Source organism: Talpa occidentalis, unplaced genomic scaffold (assembly GCF_014898055.3).
Source record: "Talpa occidentalis isolate TD23 unplaced genomic scaffold, MPIMG_talOcc4v2.1 talOcc4.12, whole genome shotgun sequence".
NCBI classification, from domain to species: Eukaryota; Metazoa; Chordata; class Mammalia; order Eulipotyphla; family Talpidae; genus Talpa; species Talpa occidentalis.
This window is the reverse complement of record NW_023601212.1, coordinates 91,177,755-91,198,602: the sequence shown is the minus strand read 5'-3', so window position 1 is coordinate 91,198,602 and position 20,848 is coordinate 91,177,755. Positions and strand designations below refer to the sequence as shown.

Sequence of the window (20,848 nt, the reverse complement as noted above, 5' to 3'; positions counted from 1 at the left end):
GGAGGCCCACAAGAAACTTTTTGATTACAAAAGAGGTAAAGCTATTAAGGACTTAGTTATACTTTCAAAAATCACAAAATCCAATTTTGTATTGTTTTTTCTTTGTTGTGATAAAAAAAAAAAAAAAGAAGTAAGGGCAATAGTATAAGAAACTGCCAATTTCCCAAGATCCGGCTTCAGGAATTATCAACATTTTGCTAAATCTGGTCCATCTACTTCCCCTCTGCCGACCACCATATTTATTCGCTCTCCTTTTCTCTCCCTCCCCCCCCCACCCCCGTCTTTCTCTTACTCTCTCTCTTCCCTTCTCTTTTTCTCCCCTCCATTCCTTCCCCTTTTCTTTTTCTCTTTGTAGTATTTTGAAGCAAATTCTGACATATTTCACTTGTAAATACACATGATCCCATTTCAGACCAGTTTCATTGGTTCCTTCCTTCCATCTCCCCTCCCCTGGCTCCTTCTGCTATTGTTGATGATACAACTTTGTCTTTGTCAGGGTTTATAACACTTTTTGTTCTGTAACCACAATTCTCCCATTCCTTAGTTTTAGGCTCATATTTAAATAGATTCAATGTTCAAATTCAAGCCTTATTAACACATATCATTTAGAGAGTTCATTATTTTGATACATGTCTTAATTGACTAATTTCTTTTTTTTAAGATTTATTTATTTATTTATACAAGAACCAGGGTACAGGCCAGATGCGCGGGAGGGTGAGAGGATTCTCCAGAGACAGAGAGGGGAACAGAACAGGCAGACCGACTGAAATACACTGCTGAGGGGAGCAGCGGGTGTGACAGGAGAGGTCTGCCGCGCCATGTGGGACCCTCACCAGCGGGCCAGGATCGAACCCGCGCTGCAGAGGCTGCGGACAGCTTCACAGTGCAGCGCTCAACCGCCTGCGCCACCAGGGGAGGCCCTTAATTGACTAGTTTCTTCTTTTCCTTTTACAGAAGGGACTTCAGATGCTCAGTTCTCTTGGTTCTTACCTGTTTGAGATGTCTGTCTGCTACTTTTATATCTGAACAGCAACCTGGCTGAGATTTTTTTTAAGATTTATTTTTATTTATGTATAGAAGAACTGGGGTATAGGCCAGAGATATAGAGGGGGTTGGTGAGACCAGAGACACAGTGGGGAGCAGAACAGGCAGATCTACTGAAATATACTGCTGAGGGGAGCAGCAGGCGAGACAGGAGAGGTCTGCTGTGCCATGTGGGTCAGCTCCCTGGCTGGGAATTGAACTCACAGTGCAGTGGCTGATGAGAGAGAGCTTGATAGTGCTGAGATTTTAACCACTGCATCACCAGGGAGGACCTGAGGGTAATATTCTTTTATCACATTTTCTTTGCCTCAGAATTTTGCAGGCCATTGCTCTATTATGCTTTCTGGCATCCTAAGTTGCTGTGCAAATGTCTGGGGCTCATCAGATATTTCTCTTCTTATTGACATTTCCCCTCTAGCTAGAGGCATATTAGAATCTCTCTTATCCTGGAAGTCCAATAATTTGATCAAGTACCAGATTTTGGTCCATTATTCTCTATCAATTTTTTCTCAGAACAAATCATACTCTAAGGATTTATAGAACTATCTCTTCATTTCTGCATTTATATCTTTGTATTTATTGCCTGCACTATTTGTTAGGTTACCTAAGGAATTTGTTTAGCCTCCATATCAATAATTTCTTTATAATAACTTTCTCATATTTGTCTTTTTCTTTTATATTAAGTGTAATAATCCCAAACCTTTCCTCAAGCCACATATTAGAGGTCTAATTTTGTATACTTTACTCCATGGCTCTAATTTATTTATTAGATCACCAATGGTATAGTTTGGTTCTCAATTTGTTTCTTTGGTTTTTCACTTTCTCTTTCCCTCTAATTCTATGGTTTATCACTTTACTGCCAACATTTAAATAGGATTATTAAGATATAATTCACTTATCACATAAATCACCCATTTCAAGTACACAATTCAATGGTTTACTATAGCATGTGTTTATATGACATACACAGATCTCTGTGGACATTTCTAGAACTGATTTTAGAACATTTCATTATGTCAAAAACAACCCCACATCTCTTAGCTGATACCCCAAACCTCACTACCACTCATCACCTGCTCTGTATTTTCCTAAAATTTGTCCAACTTTCCTCAACTAACCCACTCCCATTCTAACTAGAGTCATGCTCCACTCCGGGAGATACAGCTCATAGCATCATCCAAGCTCAGAACTCTGGAAGAAGCAAGCTTGAGGTTTTCTCTTAGACATTTTTACAGCTGCCCAGTCACCACTGTAGGCTCCTTTTCTGCACATTGGTGATTACCAGCTGTGAGAACTTTCAGAATTTTATCAACTCAACCTTCCTCTCTCCAGGAGGCTCTCCTCCTCACTCTCAGGAGGCTCATGGGATGGTGGGTTCCGGGTTGGTGATGTAGCATGCTAAGATCTTCTGTTGCCACCAATTGCCAATGTTTATGGAATTATGTTGGGTATTGTTGGGGAATTTGTAGGCTTAAAGTTCTGCTGTTGTTGTTGTTCATTTCACTAGGTATTAAAGGAGGGAGCTTCTGTTATCCTACGTCATTCTGCAGCTTTACCTAGAAGTCAATCTGGTACAACAGTTTTAGAAAGCAATCTGGCACTATGCTTACAGAGCTATAAAAATGTTCTCTAGTCTTAAGTCAGAAATCCCACTTCTGGGAATTTATCACAAGGAAATAATTCACTATGAAAATAATCTCTATACATGAGTATGCAGCACCATCTGTGATAGCAAAAAATTGGAAATGATTTACATGTTCCATACTAGGAATCCAGTCAAAATTATGTCTTACAAGATGAATGAGATATTTTGCAGTCATTAAAATGATAGTTGCAAAAACTAAATTTAACATAGAAAAATGTTTTTAAGAAACAGTGACAGATAAAAATAGAAGAATAACAAATGGGACATATACTATTAGGGAAACTCTAAAGAGATGAAAATGTGGGCAAGAAAGAAGAGAGTTTTTTTAAAAACTAAAATACTTATGGTAGGGTGATATGAACAAAGAGATAATTTTTGGTCATTTTATTTAATAAAATTGATTTGCTTCTATATTTAAAAAGGAGACGCTAAAAATCACTTATTCAGAAAAGCATTTATCCCCTTCCTTGGCTGACTCTATAAGTTAGAGCTTATTTGTGGCTTGACAGAGGGAGATTTAGGCCAAAGAAAAAATGAGCAAAAGTGGATTTGCCAGTTGTGTGACCTTGACTGACGTTACTATTTGCATATCTGTAAAATAGGTCTGATTTTATGTCAAACTTAGAAAATCACTGTGGAGGGTGAATGAGATCTATCCATCAAACATTTAGCATAGCTCTGGGCACACAGAAAGCTACTGGAGAACATTTAGTTCTAGCTCTCTTTGGCTCTCAACAGAGTAAATGCTCCCATTCACTCTGCATTGTGATTTTTAACTCCAACTCTCATCCTTGTGCAGGAGTGGAAAGGTGAGAATAATAGACATCTTGAAAGGCAAGTGACTTCTATGATCTCAAGCCATCCCCTACCCCAGCTCTGGTTTCCTCTTTCTACTTAGAAGAACAAAGTAGACTTTCCAACAGAGAAATGAGTATGTTTTCAAAGGACATACAATGAGTGGGCAAATAAAGGGATATGTTAGAATTTTCTGGATACATAAATCCCCAGGTTGACAAGGAAACCATGTCAGGTAATTTGAACCTAATCTTGAGAAAATCTCCCAAATGTCTACTTGCTCTTCTTAACACATATAGTTCCCCAACATAGTTCCCATGACATGGGGAGAGGTCCATTTACCCCATGGCTCCTACATCATGAAAAGCCCAGAAAATAATATCATATGAGATCACAGAAGGTCTCTCTGGTGCTCTCACCATGAAAATCTTAACTCTGCGCCCCATGGAAGGGCTAGAAAGGCATATTAAGCTTTTCCACATGGCTATAAGAAAGTATATTAAGTCCAGACACAAGAGGGCACATATTACATAATTCCATGCAAATGCAGTATCCAGAAAAGGCAAATCTATAGAGATCAGATGAGTAGATGTCTGGGACTGAGGTTGCAAAGAGGGATTAGTCGCAAATGGGCATGAAGGATCTCACTGGGGGGTGATGAATGTTTTCATTTTTTTCTAATGTTCCAATGTTCAAAAACTGGATTCTGGTGAGAGTTGTACAACCAGGTATAAATATACTAAACACCACAGATTTGTACACTTAAATAGGCATTTTTATGGTATGTAAATTATACCTCAATATAGTTACTACCAAAAAAGAGAAAGCATACTTAGCACATAAAACATATATTTTGATTCAAATGGGTTTTGACAAGGAGCTTCACAATTTCCCATTAAAATATTATGAAGGCACAAGAGAAAAAAGAACTAGACTGGAGTTACTAGTGACTCAAAAGAATCTTTCAGAATTTCCTGTAACTAGATGGCAGATGGGCTGGATTGAGAGATCTTACTTTAAGAGACCACCCAAGGAAAGACACCAGAGCCCACTGGGCATGTCCCTATGTCTGCCTTGGGAAGCAGGGATGTAGGTTACATCCCACACAAACAATCATGAAACAACTCTGAATAAAACAGTAGTTTTGAGGATCTGCTATATTCCTCTGAACCTTGTTTAACACAGAACTGAAACCAAATTTCAGGAGACAATTTGGTATCCTAAATAGGGTACAAAGAGACATCTTTTTATTTATTTATTTATTCATTCATTCATTTATTTATTTATTTATTTATTTATTTATTTGTGTGTGTGTGTGTGTGTGTGTGAGTGTGTGTGTGTGAAATAGGAAAAGAAAGCCATATGGAGAAAGTACACTAAAATGAAAAGGCAAGATTAATACTTAACGTTGTTAAGTATTGTTAATACTTAACGTTTTCTATGAATCGTGCTTTATTCTGTTTTTTACATGTATTAACTCACTTAATCCTTATAACAACACCATGAATATGTACTATTATTGTCCCATTTTATAACTGAGAAAAATGAGAGGGGTTAGTTAATAAACTTGCTCAGGATTACATAGTAAGTTGGGACCTGGGACCTGGGACTCAAGTTCTGACAATTTGCATTCATGTTCTGAAAAGGACAACAAGGAAACAAAGGCTACAACAGCAGAATTAAACTCATTCAAGGCAGTAAAAACATAACTGAAGTTGTGAGTGAGTCATATTAAAATGAAAAGTTTGTCTATATAGGCAAAAACATAAACAAGAAAAGAGGAGATGACAGATATGGAAGTCAGAGAAAAAATATTTATAGATCACTAGTTGTCATTTTGAAGCAAAATTGGAATAGGAAGCAAAATTTCAATATTATATTAGATAGCAATGACAAAATTAGGAGAACTATTAATACCATAATAACACGAGATGATGAATGTGGACTAGGAATATGTGTTCATATAGAGCAGGACTAGACAAAAGTAGCTGCATATGAATAGATGATCCAAACTATAAAACTGAGACAAAAACAGACAGGAATCATTTACCTCTTTCGGGAAAAATGTTGTTTTTGGTGATTTTCACGCTTTTGGGGCGAGGATTGTTATCATCCATACCCAAGATCAGGTTACGGAAAAACACATCGAATTTCTTTCTGCCATCTGCATTGATGGTGCCGGCCACCGTCCACACCAAGGCAAAGAGGAACAGGCCTTGCAGCCAGAGGAAGATCTGTTGACTTGTTGGGCCTTCAAGGCCTTCACTTTCCTCCTCATTGAATTTCTTGATTTCATCTAAAAGCAAGAAAAGAAAACTTCAGCCAAAACTCGAGTGCAACATAGAAAAATTGTGACCTGGGCGGTTTTCTCTCGCGCAGGGGGCGGGGTAAGGGTTTGGGGGTGGTGGTATGTCTGGGGAAGGGATTCACATTGGCTGAGTGAGCATCATCTGCCAGCTCCTTTACCTACATGCTTTTTTTCCCTACATTTCCCCTCCCCCCACCCCTGGTAAGATAAGCATAGCAAAATTTACCAATCCAGCCAATTCTTTTTTCATTTTAACTATTTTTAAGGGTACAGTTCAGTGGTATTAAGTATATTCTTGTTTCTGAGCATCCAGCTCCAAAACTCTTTTCATCTCCCAAAGCTGAAACTCTGTATCCATTAAACACAGTAAGTAAAATCATATAATCACTCAGTAACTGGCTCATTTCTCTTAGCATAATGTCTTCAAGGTTTATCCAATGGTGTGGCAAGTGTCTGAATTTCCCTCCTTTTTATGGCTGAACCATATTCTGGAATGTAAATACAACATTTTCCTTAGCCACTCATTCACTGATGGACACTTGATGAAGCTGGGATTTGGATCCAAGCCCGACTCACACACCAAAGCCCAGGCCTTTTAACTCTACACTGGTGCTTCTCAAACTTTAATGTGCACACAGAGGACCAAGGGATTTGTAAAAGTGCACATTCTGGTTCAGTAGGTCTGGGGTAGGGTCCAAAATTCTCCTTTTCTAATGAGCTCCTACGTGATACTGATGTTTCTGGTCCTCGCTACTTTGAGTAGGAAGGTACTATAGAATATGTGCCTCTTTCAGGTGAAAGGATAAACCCAAGAACAAACTCTGATAATTAGATAAAGTTTATCTTCCAAATGCTCCACTCTTCTCTTTGGCACTCATCCTGCTTTCTCCCTCCACATCAGCTGCCCACAACTTCACAGGACTTGCTGCATTTTATGACCTGGATCTTCTGGTCCTAGTCAGTTCATACAGCTTTTCTGGGCCTTCTCTTCCCCACAGCATGCAAAAGTATTTGCCGTTCCTCTTCAGTAACAATAAGCACCCCAAGTGCCCAGAACTTGGTTTCTAATACCACTTTTCAATACAAAAAAAAACAGTGCTCCTTAGAGAAGTGGTTGATTACAGGGCTCAGCAAGGGAAAAATATAAGATGCACCTGGAATTGCTTATGGTGTACAAAAACAAGGAAGTGCTTGAAAAGGATGGGAACAAACTGAAGGGAACTAAGCTGAGAGAGTTTACTGAGCACCACAATAAACAAATGTATCATTGGATTATAATTCCTGGGATAAAAATAAATATCCATGAGTCCATATTTTGATAAATAAATAATTGAATAAGAAAATATATAGGGAAGAATAATTTTTCCTTACAAAAGAATTCTAATTAGTAAATGTACAAGGAATAGAAGTAGAAATAAAAAATAGAAATAGAAAATTAACATTAGGCAATTAAATTATTGCTACCACAATAACTATTGTAGACAGGATCCACCAATGGAATTTAAAATGCATGGGTGAAAGTTCAGGAAAAATAGGATATTTGCATGGGTTTAGATTACCTTCTACACAATCCTTATTAATCACAAATGAAATCAATAGTAACAACGCATGGGCCTCCCCTGGTGGTGCAGTGGTTGAGCACTAGGCAGCAAAGCTGCCCGCAGCCTCTGCAGCGCTGGTTCAATCCCTGGCCGCTGGCGAGGGTCCCACATAGCATGCAGACCTCTCCTGCTGCACCCGCTGCTCCCCTCAGCAGTGTATTTCATCAGTCTGCCTGTTCTGTTCCCCGCTCTGGCTCTGGTGGATTCTCTCACCCTCCCACGCTTCCGACTATACCCAGTGCTTATATAAATAAATAAATAAATCTTTAAAAAAAAATACTGTGGAGAAACATGACTCTGATGAAAATTAACTTTGACAAGAAAGTCAAGAATTAATACTCCTGTTATGTAGGTGACCTAAGACTGAGAAAGGATGAGGGAATTTGCACAAAAGTACCCAGAAAATCAATGCAAGATGAAGGCTAAAGCCAAAACACATAGACTCTTTCCACCAAACTCTACTACACACATTTCAAGAGTTTGCTTACTCTAGACCAAAATGCTGTTCTCTTTGTCACTCTTTGGGGGAATAACAGGGGTCAGAACAGAAGAGATAGCCAAGGCCATATATCCCCTAGTTTTGGTGGCGCTTACCAAGTAGAGAAGTGTACAGTCTCATCATTGAGAAGGCAAGGTGGCTAGGAGATGTTTGCACCACAAATTTACATTGAAGGCGAGTAAATTCCAGGCAGGGTTGGACAAGCCACATAAACATGTCATTGACCTAAGAATAGAAGATGAAGATTTGAAGACATGATTAAAATGTGAGTTTAAAAAGAACAGCATGGTCCATCTTGGGGAGACCAGGGATCGCAGTAGGAGTGCTGAGTACTTCTAAGTGTAGGTACATTGGGGAACTCTTGGGCACCAAAGCCCCTGCCCCCAATTTCCTACTGAATGACTGTGTAGTCATAGACATGCTGACTGTGCAGCCCACAGGACACCCCCATCCCTCCCATTCCACTGCCAGCTCCAATAGAGGCTTGGAGCTACTGTGGGCCAGCTCCACGCTGCATCAAATAGTTTTAGGATCTAGCCACCATACCTGATTTTGTTTCTATTAAAAAAATGTTAGGAATTCTAAACAACCAACTGCAAATGGCCTTTCCACAGGACTCTTATATAAAGTAGACAAAGGAGTGCAGAGCTAAGTTCAGGACTCATTTTCCATGACTCCCTCTCTGTAGGTACATATGCTTGTAGGTATGTATGTTTGTATCTACTCATTTATTTTTGGGTATAAGAATTTTTGTTTCTTGTGCCTATTCCCCACTCCCATTTGCTCTTTAAAAAAATTACTAGTTTCACTTTCTTCTCTTATTTTCATGTTTTTTCATTTTTGTTATACTTGTGACTGATCACTGTAAAGAATCTTAAGTTTTGTTTTTGCAAGTAGACAGGTCATCACTAAATAAATACAATCACAGGTGTGTATATATGTGGATATGTGTGCACATATGAATGCACAGATGCATTTACATATACACATGTATAAATCTGTGGAATAGTAATTCACTTAGCAAATAATTATTAAGCATTAACTAACTGCAGTGCAGTAGATGCTGGGGATAAACAACGGACAAGAAAGACAAGGTCCTTGCTCTCATGGAACTTACTGAGGGGTAGGGAAAACGGAATAAATAACCAGACAAGCAAAAAATTGAATAAAATACTTACAAATCATGGAAGGTACAGGCAGGAGACAAAGGTGTGACAAGGTGGAATAAAAGGAAGGGTTTAAGTAGAGTGGTCAAGGAAGGCTACTTGGAGGAGGAGACCTTTATGTTGGGACCTCAATGACTAAAGCGAGACACCCATGAAATGAACTGGAAGATTTTCAGGAAGAGAAACAAAATATGCAAAATCCTGGAGGTGGTGAAATCTGGTGTTTTCTAGGGCTGTCAGCAAAACACCAGGACTGGAGGATCATCAGCTGAGGCTGAGAAAGAAAGCAGGTGACGCTTGTGATTAGAAAGGCAAGTGGGGCCAGATCATATAGTCTCAGAAGCCCTAATGAGTGAGACTTTTCTGCTAAGCACACTGGAGAGTCTCTGAAGGGTCCCCATAGATGGGGACAAGGCAGCTTTCTCTGTCTAGATAGCTGGTCTCTGAGTGTGCATGTGGCCATATGTCTATAGCAATTATAACACATGTTGAAACATAACAGGATGGGGTTGTCCTGTCCTAGAGTGTTACAGAGTGGGAAGAGACCCAATTCAGACCCTTCTGGGCTTTTTCAGTGGGAAACTTTCCAAGGGAGCTCTGTCAAGGCAGGGAATGACAAGAGGCACCACAAACACATTGTCTCCTTTCCTGCTTCCCCAGCCCGAGAGAGTGGCCAGGTACTCACCTAACCTGAACATTCACACTTCTTTTAGGAGGGGGAGAAAGAATGGTCACTCTTAGTAGCTGCGATAAGAGCATTTCTAACTGGTCCTGACTCCTTAAAGTGAGAGGTATGGTGTCAAGGTTGCAAGCCTGGGGAATGGCAATTCTTCCAAACTTGGTCCATCTCTAAAGTCACTTCCAGAAACATTTCTGCTATAGGAGCAATGGGGGGAGACATTCCAGCCACCATACAGAGTGTTTCTCAGCACAGTAATTCGCTAGTGGGGAACAGAATAGTGATAGAGAAATTGACTGCAGAATCCCATCCCAACCAGTCAGCCAGGAAACAAGATAATTCCTCTTGGAATTATAAAGGTGAAGATGTACCTAGAAGGCCTCTGAGATGAGGGGCTGGGAGAGAGGGAGGATGGAAAAGGAAAGGGACCCAAGGTCTCACCAATTCCTTATGGTCCTCAGTGAGACTGGAGGGCAGGGTGTCCATGTATGAATCCTTCAGGGGCTTCCAGCCCAGCTGATGGGCTTCCATGTAGATCATCCCACACCTGGACACACAAATAGATCAGCCTGGCCCACATCTGGACACCCAAGCACATAGGGGTGAAGTAAACACAAGTAGAAATGACCAAGGAAGGGCCTAGAGCATGGGCAATGGACATAAACCCTCACTAGCTCAAGGCCAAAGGGAAGGTGCACAGTTGTGTCAGGACAGTGTGGAGACCAGTGATAAGAGTGAGGTCTTGGATGTCTCAAATCCCAGCCTCAGATGCTACTAGCTGAATGACCTTGGGCAAAGTTTCTTTAATGACTCTGAACTTGTGTGTTCTTGTATATATATTGAGGAATATACAAAATATGTACTTCATAAGGTTGTTGTAATGATTAAACAAGAAAATGCCAGTAAGGAATCTAGCACCATGGCCAGCATATAGAAAACTCAAGAGCAATGGATACCACATTATCATCACCATATCACCAAGGCCTGACCTACCATAGTATATGTAGAATGTGTGTTTTCCATTCTGTTACATCTAGGTGCTCTCTTGTTTATTGCAAATGCCAGCTCCATGTATACAGGTCTATTGCATGGTAAGCCCTATGCGGGACCCTAAGAGCCTTCAATCCTAAATATCCCTCTTAATGTTCTACACTTCAGACATGAGGTGACTGTAGCTTCGAGATGCTTAGAAGACATCACACTGCCAGCAATTGCCATGGCCAGGGCAAGAACCCAAGTTGGTTTTTTTTTTTGTTTTTTTTTTTTTTTTTTTTTTGTTTTTTTTTATTCTATTATTTTATTTTATTTTATTTTTTTTTTTTTAAATATTAAATTTTATTTTTATATTCCCCCATACAATTGCAAACGCCCCATTCTGACCCCAATCCTTCCCTCCCGCCCCCCACCCCCAAAAAGTGTCTCTGGTTCATAGTTTTTTGTTGATTTTGATTTTCACTTTCTTATATTCATTTTCCTGGTCCCTTATTTAAGTTTTCTAGATTCCTGCTATGAGTGAGACCACCAAGTTGGTTTTAATTGCCATCGAAAGATCTTCACATTACCTTTGGGAATGTGGGCTGATTTTAGTCTTTTGTAGACATCAGGTGCAAGGGATTGGATTAATTATTATCCCTGACACACTCAGCATTAGCTCACATATGGCCTTTCTTAGTTAATTGTTTTCAATAATGTCATCAGTGAACCTATTACCCAGACAGATGTTAGGATCTTGACAGTGACCTTCACCATATGGTCTCCCTTGTCCTGCGCCCGTCTTCCCCACCTGAGGTAACAGCCTGGTCACTGTCCCTTGATTTCTTTCCTTCTTAAAGAGATTTATAGCATTTCTATATGTTTCTAAAATGTTCATATATTTATTTTAGTTGTTTTAAACAATTTAATAGGGGGTACTATATGTACGTCATATTGTAGGCTTACTTTTTTTATACATAACATTGCTAAGCTTGCATGTCAGTACAGTTCATTTATTTTCAGTGCTATAGAGACATGATGATTGGTGACTTAGTGCACTTATATTCATTCCCATTAATAGGTATTCAGCTGTTTCCAAGTGCTTGTTTCTGTGACCTGTGCTAAATATTCTTTTTTTTAATAGTTTTATGTTTTTTTAAGATTTATTTATTTATGCATACAAGAACTGGGGTACAGGCCAGAGGCATGGGGGCTGTGAGAGGATTCACCAGAGACAGAGTGGGGGACAGAACAGGCAGATTGACAAAATACACTGCTGAGGGGAGCAGCGGGCGAGACAGGAGAGGTCTGCTGCGCCATGTGGGTAGCTCCCTGGCCAGGGATTGAACTCATGCTGCAGTGGCTGTGGGTAGCTTCATAGGTTGCGTCTTAACCCCTGTACCACCAGGGAGGCCCCTGTGCTAAATATTCTGTCTCCTATTATATATGGGAAAAAGTTTTTGGGGGTATGTACTTAGGAGCAGAATTGCTGGGCCACGAGGCATAATAAGGTTTAGTTTTAGGACAAAATGTCAAACTTTTTCCTACAGTGCTTGCCTAGTTTTAGAATCCTACCCACGATGTGGACTGAGGACTAATTTGATGACAAATAAGTAACAACAAATACAGTAGGTGATTAGTTGGGGCTTAAGCACATTTGTGGAGCTTTAGAGCCCCCCAATTGTCCTTTTAGGGTCACTGAGCTGAACCTCTCCCTCGGAAGGCCAACTTACACTGACTTACCTGCTCACAGTGGCTGGGGAGGCCTGCTCCAGGTCAGCTGGCTCGAATATCAGACTCATCTTGGGGTTCATCTGGATAATCTCTCCACTCATTAAACACAGCTGAAAGCGCAAAGCAGAGGAGTGCATCTGTGAATGAAAAGCCCTCAGCAGAGACAGATGGTTTGAATTCATTCAAACAAATATCTGTTGAACACCTGCTGTGTGCCAGGCACTGTTCTATGTGCATAGACTAAAACCAGCAAAAAGCTCTGTTCTCTACGGGTTTACATTCTGTGGGGAGGAGACAGAAGATAAGGCAAATAGACAATAAATTGTATATAAAATGGTGACAGTGCTTTGGAGAAAACAAAGAAGATGGTGTTGGAGAAAGCTCAGGCAGGGTCAGGTGAGTTATAATTTTAAATGGGGAGGTTAGAGAATTGCTGAACTGCAGCCTTAGGTGAAGGATGGAGAAGTAAGACATTATCAACCACAGGAGCGTCATGGTTTCTTCTATGTGTTTAAGATAGAACTTAATTGTACCTGTTCAGCCAGTTTTATTTGCCCAAGCCACCCACGAGAGATGCCTCTTGGCATTCCCATAGACTAGTCAGGGTTAGAGTGGCAGGGACAGCTTCATAAATTCCTTCAAGAATGGAGAGACCATGAGAAGTCTTAGTGGTAGACATCCATGTAGAAAGTAGTGCAAATATACAGGAAGCCTTGGAGCATATCTTAAGTCAGCAGTGATGCTTCCCATTTGCCAAATGGGTTCAAATGAGATGTATAAATCTCAGACAGCCATAAGACAGCCATAGACCTGCGTCTCTCAGGGAAGAGAGGAAATCTCATTGTTCTCTGCAGCTTCCTAAGTGTGGTTAAAAAGTTTCCTGCCTGTTACCTGGTCCACATCAAACACATCTGGACATAGGTCACGCACTTCCAGCAAGAACAGTTGGTACAGGGCTGACACCACCAACAGTGTCATCTCCGATATCAAGAAAAGTAAAACAAACCCATGTTGGTCTGTTTTATTCCCAGTGCCGAGAAGAACTATCAGGAATTCAATGATTATGACTCTTTATACTTTGAATCTTAAGATCAACCAATACATGTGTATAATTAAATTATATAACATAGTCCATATCATGTAATAAAACATTTCTATTTTTATATGTTATATAATGAAAATTATGCATATGCTATAATTAGTGTATGTGTATAATTTGGATAATGAGGCCTTTCGTGGTTGAGTATGACTCACTCTTAGCCTTGTGAAATTTGAACACAGTAGGAAAATATATTTTGATTTGGTAATGATGTATATTCTGTGTAGGAACACTTCCTTGAAATGGTGATAGATTTTATTTTAACAGTTATTTAGCACTTGTTATGTGTCAGGAACTATTGTCATCAGTTTGCAAATATTAAGTTATCTAATATTCCTGCAACACTGGGAGGCAGACACTATTATCCCCACTTCATGATGAAACTGAGGCAGAGAGAGACAAATAGTTTGTCTGAAGTTACACAACAGCAAGTGGCAGGGTCAGGATTTGAACCCAGCTGTCTGGCCCAGAGTCTAAGCTTTTCGATCACTGCACTCCCTATGACAGAAAGGATTTTCCAAAGACAGTTCTAGTGACATCTTCCATCCCACAGATACTTTTTCAAGGTGACCTTGCCCACCTCCATCAACAGAGTCTCTTTGTCCATCTTCTTGAATATGGGCAGGCCCTGCAACTTTTTTGACCAATTGTAGATGGAGAAAGATTATATGCCAATTTCAAGTATTTCAAGTATTTCAAGTATTTGCTAGAAACCTCCACTTCCTGCTTACAAATTGGTCATCACAAAAGAAGAGCCACTACCCCAAGACCACCAAGTAAGAAGACTGAATCACGTGGACAGGACTGGAGGATGAGATGCTAATTGCAGACATGGGAGACACCAAGGAGGAATGAGGCTGCAGACATCAAATAAAGAAACTATCTTGGATGTGGATCCTTCAGCCCTTGCTGCCTCAGCTGATATCACAAGGGTGAGATGAGTCTAGCTCAGCTCTTCTCAAATTCCTCACCCACAAGATCATGAGCAAAAGAAGTGGTTGTTTCAAGCCACTAAATATTAAGGTGATTTTGTTAGAGAGCAATGGATAATCAAAACACTACCCATATATCAGGTACCTGGATATACTATCTCATTTAATTATCCACACCCCTAATTTATCACTACCTTGTCACAAACAAGGGAACTGAAGTTTAGGTAAGTTGTTTTACTTGCCCCACATAACATGGTTCAATTTAGATCTAGTGGTCTAGCCTGATGACAGCAAAAAGGCTGTTAACCATAATGCCATGCTGTCTAAAAGCACAAAGCCTATCCACTACAAGTACAAGCAGAAACATAATTCATAAACTGGTTACTGTTATTCCCTTGTAGGACATTTATTCTTAGTATAATAAAGATATGTGTTATTTAGTGTGACTCAATCACTTCACTAAAGAAGTTTATACCTCATTCATGTAAAAGTCTTATCAGACATACCTTTTTATTGTCATCCAGAACAGTGTTCATGTTTTCAATCCAAATAGCATCCACTGGCCCATCGAATATAATCCACTTGCGTTCATCAGATATGGAAGACGCTTGCTCTCGGAAAGCATTGGCAAGGACACCATCTGTCCATTCGTGACTGACTGGGTCAAAGCATCCATACAGCTGCCCCATGGTGATAGCCTTGGGGTTGATGATCTTATATTCCACAGCAAACTCCTCCATCTGGTTGGCTGGGCAACATGAGTTACAAGGTTCAACATGAGTTACAAAGACACAGGTGAGGCCAGAACATTAGACAAGAAATAATGCCATAAAGAATAACTGATCTTTATGAATATACTATTCAAGAAGAATCTTTACATAACTTATGCTCAGTCCTTATGAAGATTGGGATACTTACTGAAAGAATACAAAATCACTAGTTTGAAGGGATATCTTCACTCCTATGTTCATTGCAGCAGTATTTAGTGTAGCAAAGCTACGGAAACAACCTACATGCTCAATGACAGAGCAGTAGATGAAGAAGATGTGGTGTATATACACAATGGAATACTATTCAGCTATAAAAGTAGCACAGATGGAACTTGTAGGGATCATGCTAAGGGAAGCAAGTCAGGACAAAGACAAATGCCAGATAATTTGAATCATGTGGAATAGAGAAAAACAAAATCTTTTTTTTTTTTTGACAAATAAATGAAACCAAAACAGACCTTGGAAATCTGACTGCAGAACTGAGGCTACTCAAGGGGGAGAGAGGAACAAAGAGGGGGTGTGGCCCAATGGTCTATAGTAAAGGATTACTGGTGCTTTGGTGGTGGGTGTGGTAACATATATCTGGGAAGATATGAACCTGTTCCCTAAGTTAGACACAGTGTTGAAAATCAATGTTACTGCAATTTGAAAAAAGGGTAGCATACCTGAATGGGCAATACCTTAAATTGTTTAGTTATTATAGTCATTAGTAACTCATCATATTTCCTTCTGTAGCTCAGAGGGCAAATAGAAGAAATCTGAAATAAATCTGCCTGGGCCTAATATAATGCAAGCAGTGAAGGGGAGCAAAGCCATACCATCAGGCCTCTGTATATACCTGGCTCTCACAGCTGCCCCAAGAACTGTGGCTTGAGATAAGAAAAGAGCTGACAGGTGAAAGACTCTGGAAAATGATGACTTCAATCTGAAGGGCTGGTTTGGCCCTGGAATCTCCTCTTTAGCTGTTCAGGAAAAGTGTCATTTGTCCCCTGAGTAATGTACTCTGTTGGAGTACCTGAGGACCCGACCAGAAGGTACAGGCTGATGAATGTCACATCACGTGTATTTAATAGCAGAAAATAACCACCCTTTTACACAATCCGTCCAAGTAAGGAAAACCTGGCAGTGTCTAAGCCATGAGGTAAATAAAGAACCATTTCTGCAGACAATGGGGTAAGCCTTCTTTTTCTTCATTTGGCTTCGGAATTATACTGAAATGCCAAAATTATTGTTTAAGTTAGAAATGCCTATGTTAGTTATTGAGGCCAAGTTAGTCCCCTGAAGAACAACCTTAAACATCCAATAGAAAAAAAAGAGAAAATAGGGATAAGAGTAAAAGTACTTCGTGATAAAAATAAAATAAATTTTACATAAATTGAAAAAAAATCCAACAGTAATAATCTTCAAAATTATTAGGAAAAAATGTTAAAATGAAGTACTAGCAGGGATTGTGTAAACTTAAATACAGCAAGGCACTGATTTTCAAAACCACAGGCTTGCATTTCATAAAAAAAAAAATCAAGCCTAAATTCAAAGCTGTTTCTCTGATAATAACATGGTCCCTTATGTTGAGGAGTTTAGATACCTATACAATCCCATTTCATTTTCACACTAATCCCATTTTCCAGTTGGGAAAACAGAGACCAACAGAGGTTCAGATATTTGCTCAAAGTTTGGGCTGATTCAAAAATCTAAAGTCTCAGGGCCTCCCTGGTGGCGCAAGGGGTTAAGCACAGCACTATGCTCTCCTCAGCAGTGTACTTCAGTCAATAAGCCTGTTCTGCTCCCCACTCTGTCTGGTGAATCCTCTCACAGCACCCCCCTGCACCTCTGGCCTGTACCCCAGTTCTTGTATGCATAAATAAATAAATCTTAAAAACAAAGCCCAAAGTCTTATCTATTACAACCTCTATATAAACAGAAGGAAAAAGAGAGGGGAGAAAGGAAAGGCAGCAAAAAGAAGGGACAAAGGGGTGAAGAGAGAAAAAAAGAAATGATAAGAAATCACACAATGAGTTGCTTTTAGAGCAATTTTTTTTGGGGGGGGGCGTGATTAGCAAGGGTTTCTCTGTCATTGGGAAACCTTTGGAAAAGCCATTGTGTGGCACTTAAGAAATTTCCTCCAGCTTTAATGCCATGCAGATAAAGTCCCCTATTAGGAGCCCCCTTTTATTTTCTGCCTGCAGACATCTGTGTGCCATGTTCTATTTCTGGCTCTGACGTCACAGTCCAGGGATGGCAAAACTAACAGCCTGGCATTATCTCCATGGAGCCAGCCAATGAGTAGGGCGTCCTGTCATCCCTGGAAGCCAGGAGTATGCGCCTTACCTGCATATAAATCACCCAGAGCAGCGGCCAGCACTTTATAAGCACAGGTCTTGCCACCCATGGCGTCTCCAACAATCATGTAGCCATGTCTTACCAGCATCATCTCGTAGATCTGGGAACAGACATCGTGTAAGAAGTTACATTTTTGCAAACCTCCTAGAACTGAAAATTATTTAATGAGTAATGGGGTGTTAAAAAGGAATTCTCCCTATCACATATACCTCTTGTGAACCACAGTCCTTTTTGTTTAAATATCTTCTGTATGAATAATGTGTGTCTCAGATTATTTAAGCAATGGGAATGACTGTTTGCTCTGCACCTGTCTATATGCTAAACATCAAGTGGTCTAGCAAATGACTTCACTTCATCCACTCAGGTAGGGATTTGTGGTTTGCCTGCCCAGATCCTCTCTCTCATCAATTGATAATTGCACCCTAACTTTCCTGAGGAACTACCTCTTGGTGGTTCAGCTCGTACCATTGTGTGGCTCTAACCCCATCACCACTTCTGGTGGAGCATAGGTAGTTATGGTTCATTTCTTGGCTCTCTAAGTGGTTCAGGGATGGTCTGGTGACTTTACCAGTGCTATTCAAAGCTACCTGAGACTTGCTAAAGCAACTTGGAGAGTGATGATGCTCCTTTTTCGTCTAGACTTAGACATAAACAATCAAAGTCTATTGTTGCTGGGGTGGGCATGTCCCTCTGGAGTGAAGTTTTAAAACAGAGAGAAGCAGAGTCCAGAAATGAAGAGAGGCAGATTTCTGATTACATAAACTAAAACCCTGGGTCCTGTTAGGCCTGAAGCCAACTTATTCCTGGACTTTTCAAATTAGACAAGTGAATAAATTCCCTTTTGTTGACAAAGGCAGTTTGAGTTGGGTTTCTTTTATTGAGAAGCAACAAAGTCCTAACAAGTTCAAAACCCAGCGGTGCCAAAGATTCTGTTTCATCTTCCAATTGAAAAAACCAAGAAGATGGTTATAGAAAAAATAAAAATTTTTAAACTTCAACTCATGGAAACAAAAACTGAAGGGACAATAGACTGTTAAGTGGTCTTTTTACCTCCATCGCCACTCTGAAACCTCTGGCTGCTGTCAGTTCAGTTCCCATCTGCTATAATTCTTCCTAATTCCTGTCTTCCACCAACAATAAAATGGGGAGATTTCCCAAGGATAAAAGGAACCAACCTGGATAATTTTTCCAATAAACCAAGGTACAGGTTGGAGTTTCATCTTTTTGATGTTCTCATTCAGCACATCAATAAAAACTTCATAGTCTGGCTTTGGAAGAACAACTCCAGGAAACAAATCTGATATAATTCCCTATTAACAAGAATTTGAGAGCAGGTTGAAAGGATGAATTATCAGACACTTGACCTCCAATGGACAGCAGACATTTGAAAAATTGCAAACCTCATCTTTCCTAACCAAAAATTCATCCACAATGACACATGCCTATATGATTTCCCTCCCCAATTTTAAAAGGCACAAATATGGAATGGGTCTCTTCGATATGCTCATCATTGTACTAGGAATGAACAAGGTAGTCATGATTTCTGTCTCAATGGAGCTCATAGCCTGGTAAGGGAGATGGACATTAAAATGATTACAAGAGAAAACAAATTGAATTTAATTAAAACTACTCAAACCCAACAGCAAACATTATACTATTTTTTTTTAAAGATTCATTTATTTATGCCAGAGATGCAGGGGGTGAGAGGATTCACCAGAGACAGAGTGGGGAACAGAACAGGCAGACTGACTGAAATACACTGCTGAGGGGAGCAGCGGGAAAGTCAGGAGAGGTATGCTTCGCCATGTGTGTTTCTCTCTGGCCGGCCGGTGATCAACCTTGTGCTGCAGAGGTTGCAGATTGCTTCATAGTGTGGTGCTTAATCCCTTGTGCCTTCAGGGAGGCCCCAAACTTTATACTATTACTGAAACCATTTTATTAAAATCAGGCAGTCTCTGGGAGTGCTGCCATCCCTGTTATTATTCAGCATTTTGGGGAGGGTGTCCAGAAACAGGGAGGTTGCCTGGAGATAGAGGAGGCGTTAGGGATTGGAAGGGGTAGTAGAGAAGTTGCCTAAGAAACACTGCATTTTCTAAAGTCGAGTCCAGGGTTTGGCCAAGGTCCTGAAGCACCACCTACCTGAAACAGAGGAACATCTTGAGCCAAGAACTTGGCCAGGTTGACATCAAGCAAAGCCCGGAGCAGCAGTACGCTCTCTTGCTCCTCTGGATACTTGAGCTTCAGGTTGCCCGCGGCGGTGAGCACGGACTTGACTGCACGCATGCCATAGTCATAGTGGTGCTGGGAGGAAAGCTGCTCCGAGCACAGGCGGTAGGTTGCTACAATCTTCTGGGCAAGACTGAAAGGGCAAAGACAAGTCTGCAGACCCCCAGAGATGACCATATCCTGCTCAGTGGACATACCAAGTTTCCTGTGCCCTGCCCCTTTCAGGAACCAGGCTTGCCCCTGACTTGATGGAGTAGCCCTATTGGATGGTCTTTTATTTTTTTTATATTCAGAAGGGCAGGTTTATTATAGAAAGGGAAGGGAAGTCAAGCATGCTTGCACAGACATAAGCAGGCAGAAGTGCTGGGGCAGGTTTGTTAAAAGAGAGGCCTGCAAGGTCACAGGCGGGCAGCCTTGTGGGGAGCCGCCAATGCTGTTTTGTGAAGGGAGGAGATTGGTGAAGAGAAACACCTGCACAGTCATAGGCGGGCAGGAGAGCTGCTGCTGGAAAGTCTTTTAAAGGAGTTACTGCAATGAGCTGAGAAAGCATTTCAGCTCTCTTTCAAAGGTAGGATGAAAAAAGCAAGCACACACAAATATGATTAACATTTGTATAAGAAACTATATGCATTTATACCTTTATGTGTCTACATGAATGCATGGACACACACACACACACAATTTGGAAAGAACACACAAACTATTAACAATGCTAATCCTTGGAGAGTGGGACTAAGGGCCTCTTTTTCCATTTCTGTAGCATTATGATTTTTTTCAATGTCCATGTTTTATGTTTTTAATTTAAAAAAACCAATTCAAAATGTACTATGCTCAGCACGTAGCCCAAGTACTCTCACATGCACTGCCATTTCGTGTTCTCCCTGGGCACACAGCTGGGCCACGTGTCCAGCCTCCCATGCAGCTGGGGGTGGCCTCACAGTGGAAGGTGGGGGTGAGTGGGAAGTGTGCCACCTCCAGGGCTTGCCCATAAAAGTCTCCTGCACCAGATCCTCCTCGCTCATGAGGAGCATAGTCGTG

The 20,848-nt window shown here is 40.5% G+C and overlaps 1 protein-coding gene across 5 annotated transcripts in view; it reads right to left on the bottom strand.

Annotated features, from left to right (window-relative positions):
• The window catches only part of DNAH3 (dynein axonemal heavy chain 3), a 134,290-nt gene that overhangs the window by 43,110 nt on the left and 70,332 nt on the right, over positions 1-20,848 (bottom strand). For 4 of the 5 annotated variants that reach the window (XM_037507475.1, XM_037507474.2, XM_037507477.2 and 1 more), the window contains 8 exons: positions 19,724-19,943; positions 18,760-18,894; positions 17,573-17,684; positions 14,981-15,222; positions 12,453-12,553; positions 10,179-10,284; positions 7,988-8,117; positions 5,535-5,780 (listed from right to left, as the gene is read on the bottom strand). In XM_037507475.1, the coding sequence (XP_037363372.1) occupies positions 5,535-5,780; positions 7,988-8,117; positions 10,179-10,284; positions 12,453-12,553; positions 14,981-15,222; positions 17,573-17,684; positions 18,760-18,894; positions 19,724-19,943 (1,292 nt within the window). Of the gene's footprint in view, positions 1-5,534; positions 5,781-7,987; positions 8,118-10,178; positions 10,285-12,452; positions 12,554-14,980; positions 15,223-17,572; positions 17,685-18,759; positions 18,895-19,723; positions 19,944-20,848 lie in introns of those variants that run through there. The other variant, XM_054693811.1, reaches the window with a different exon arrangement.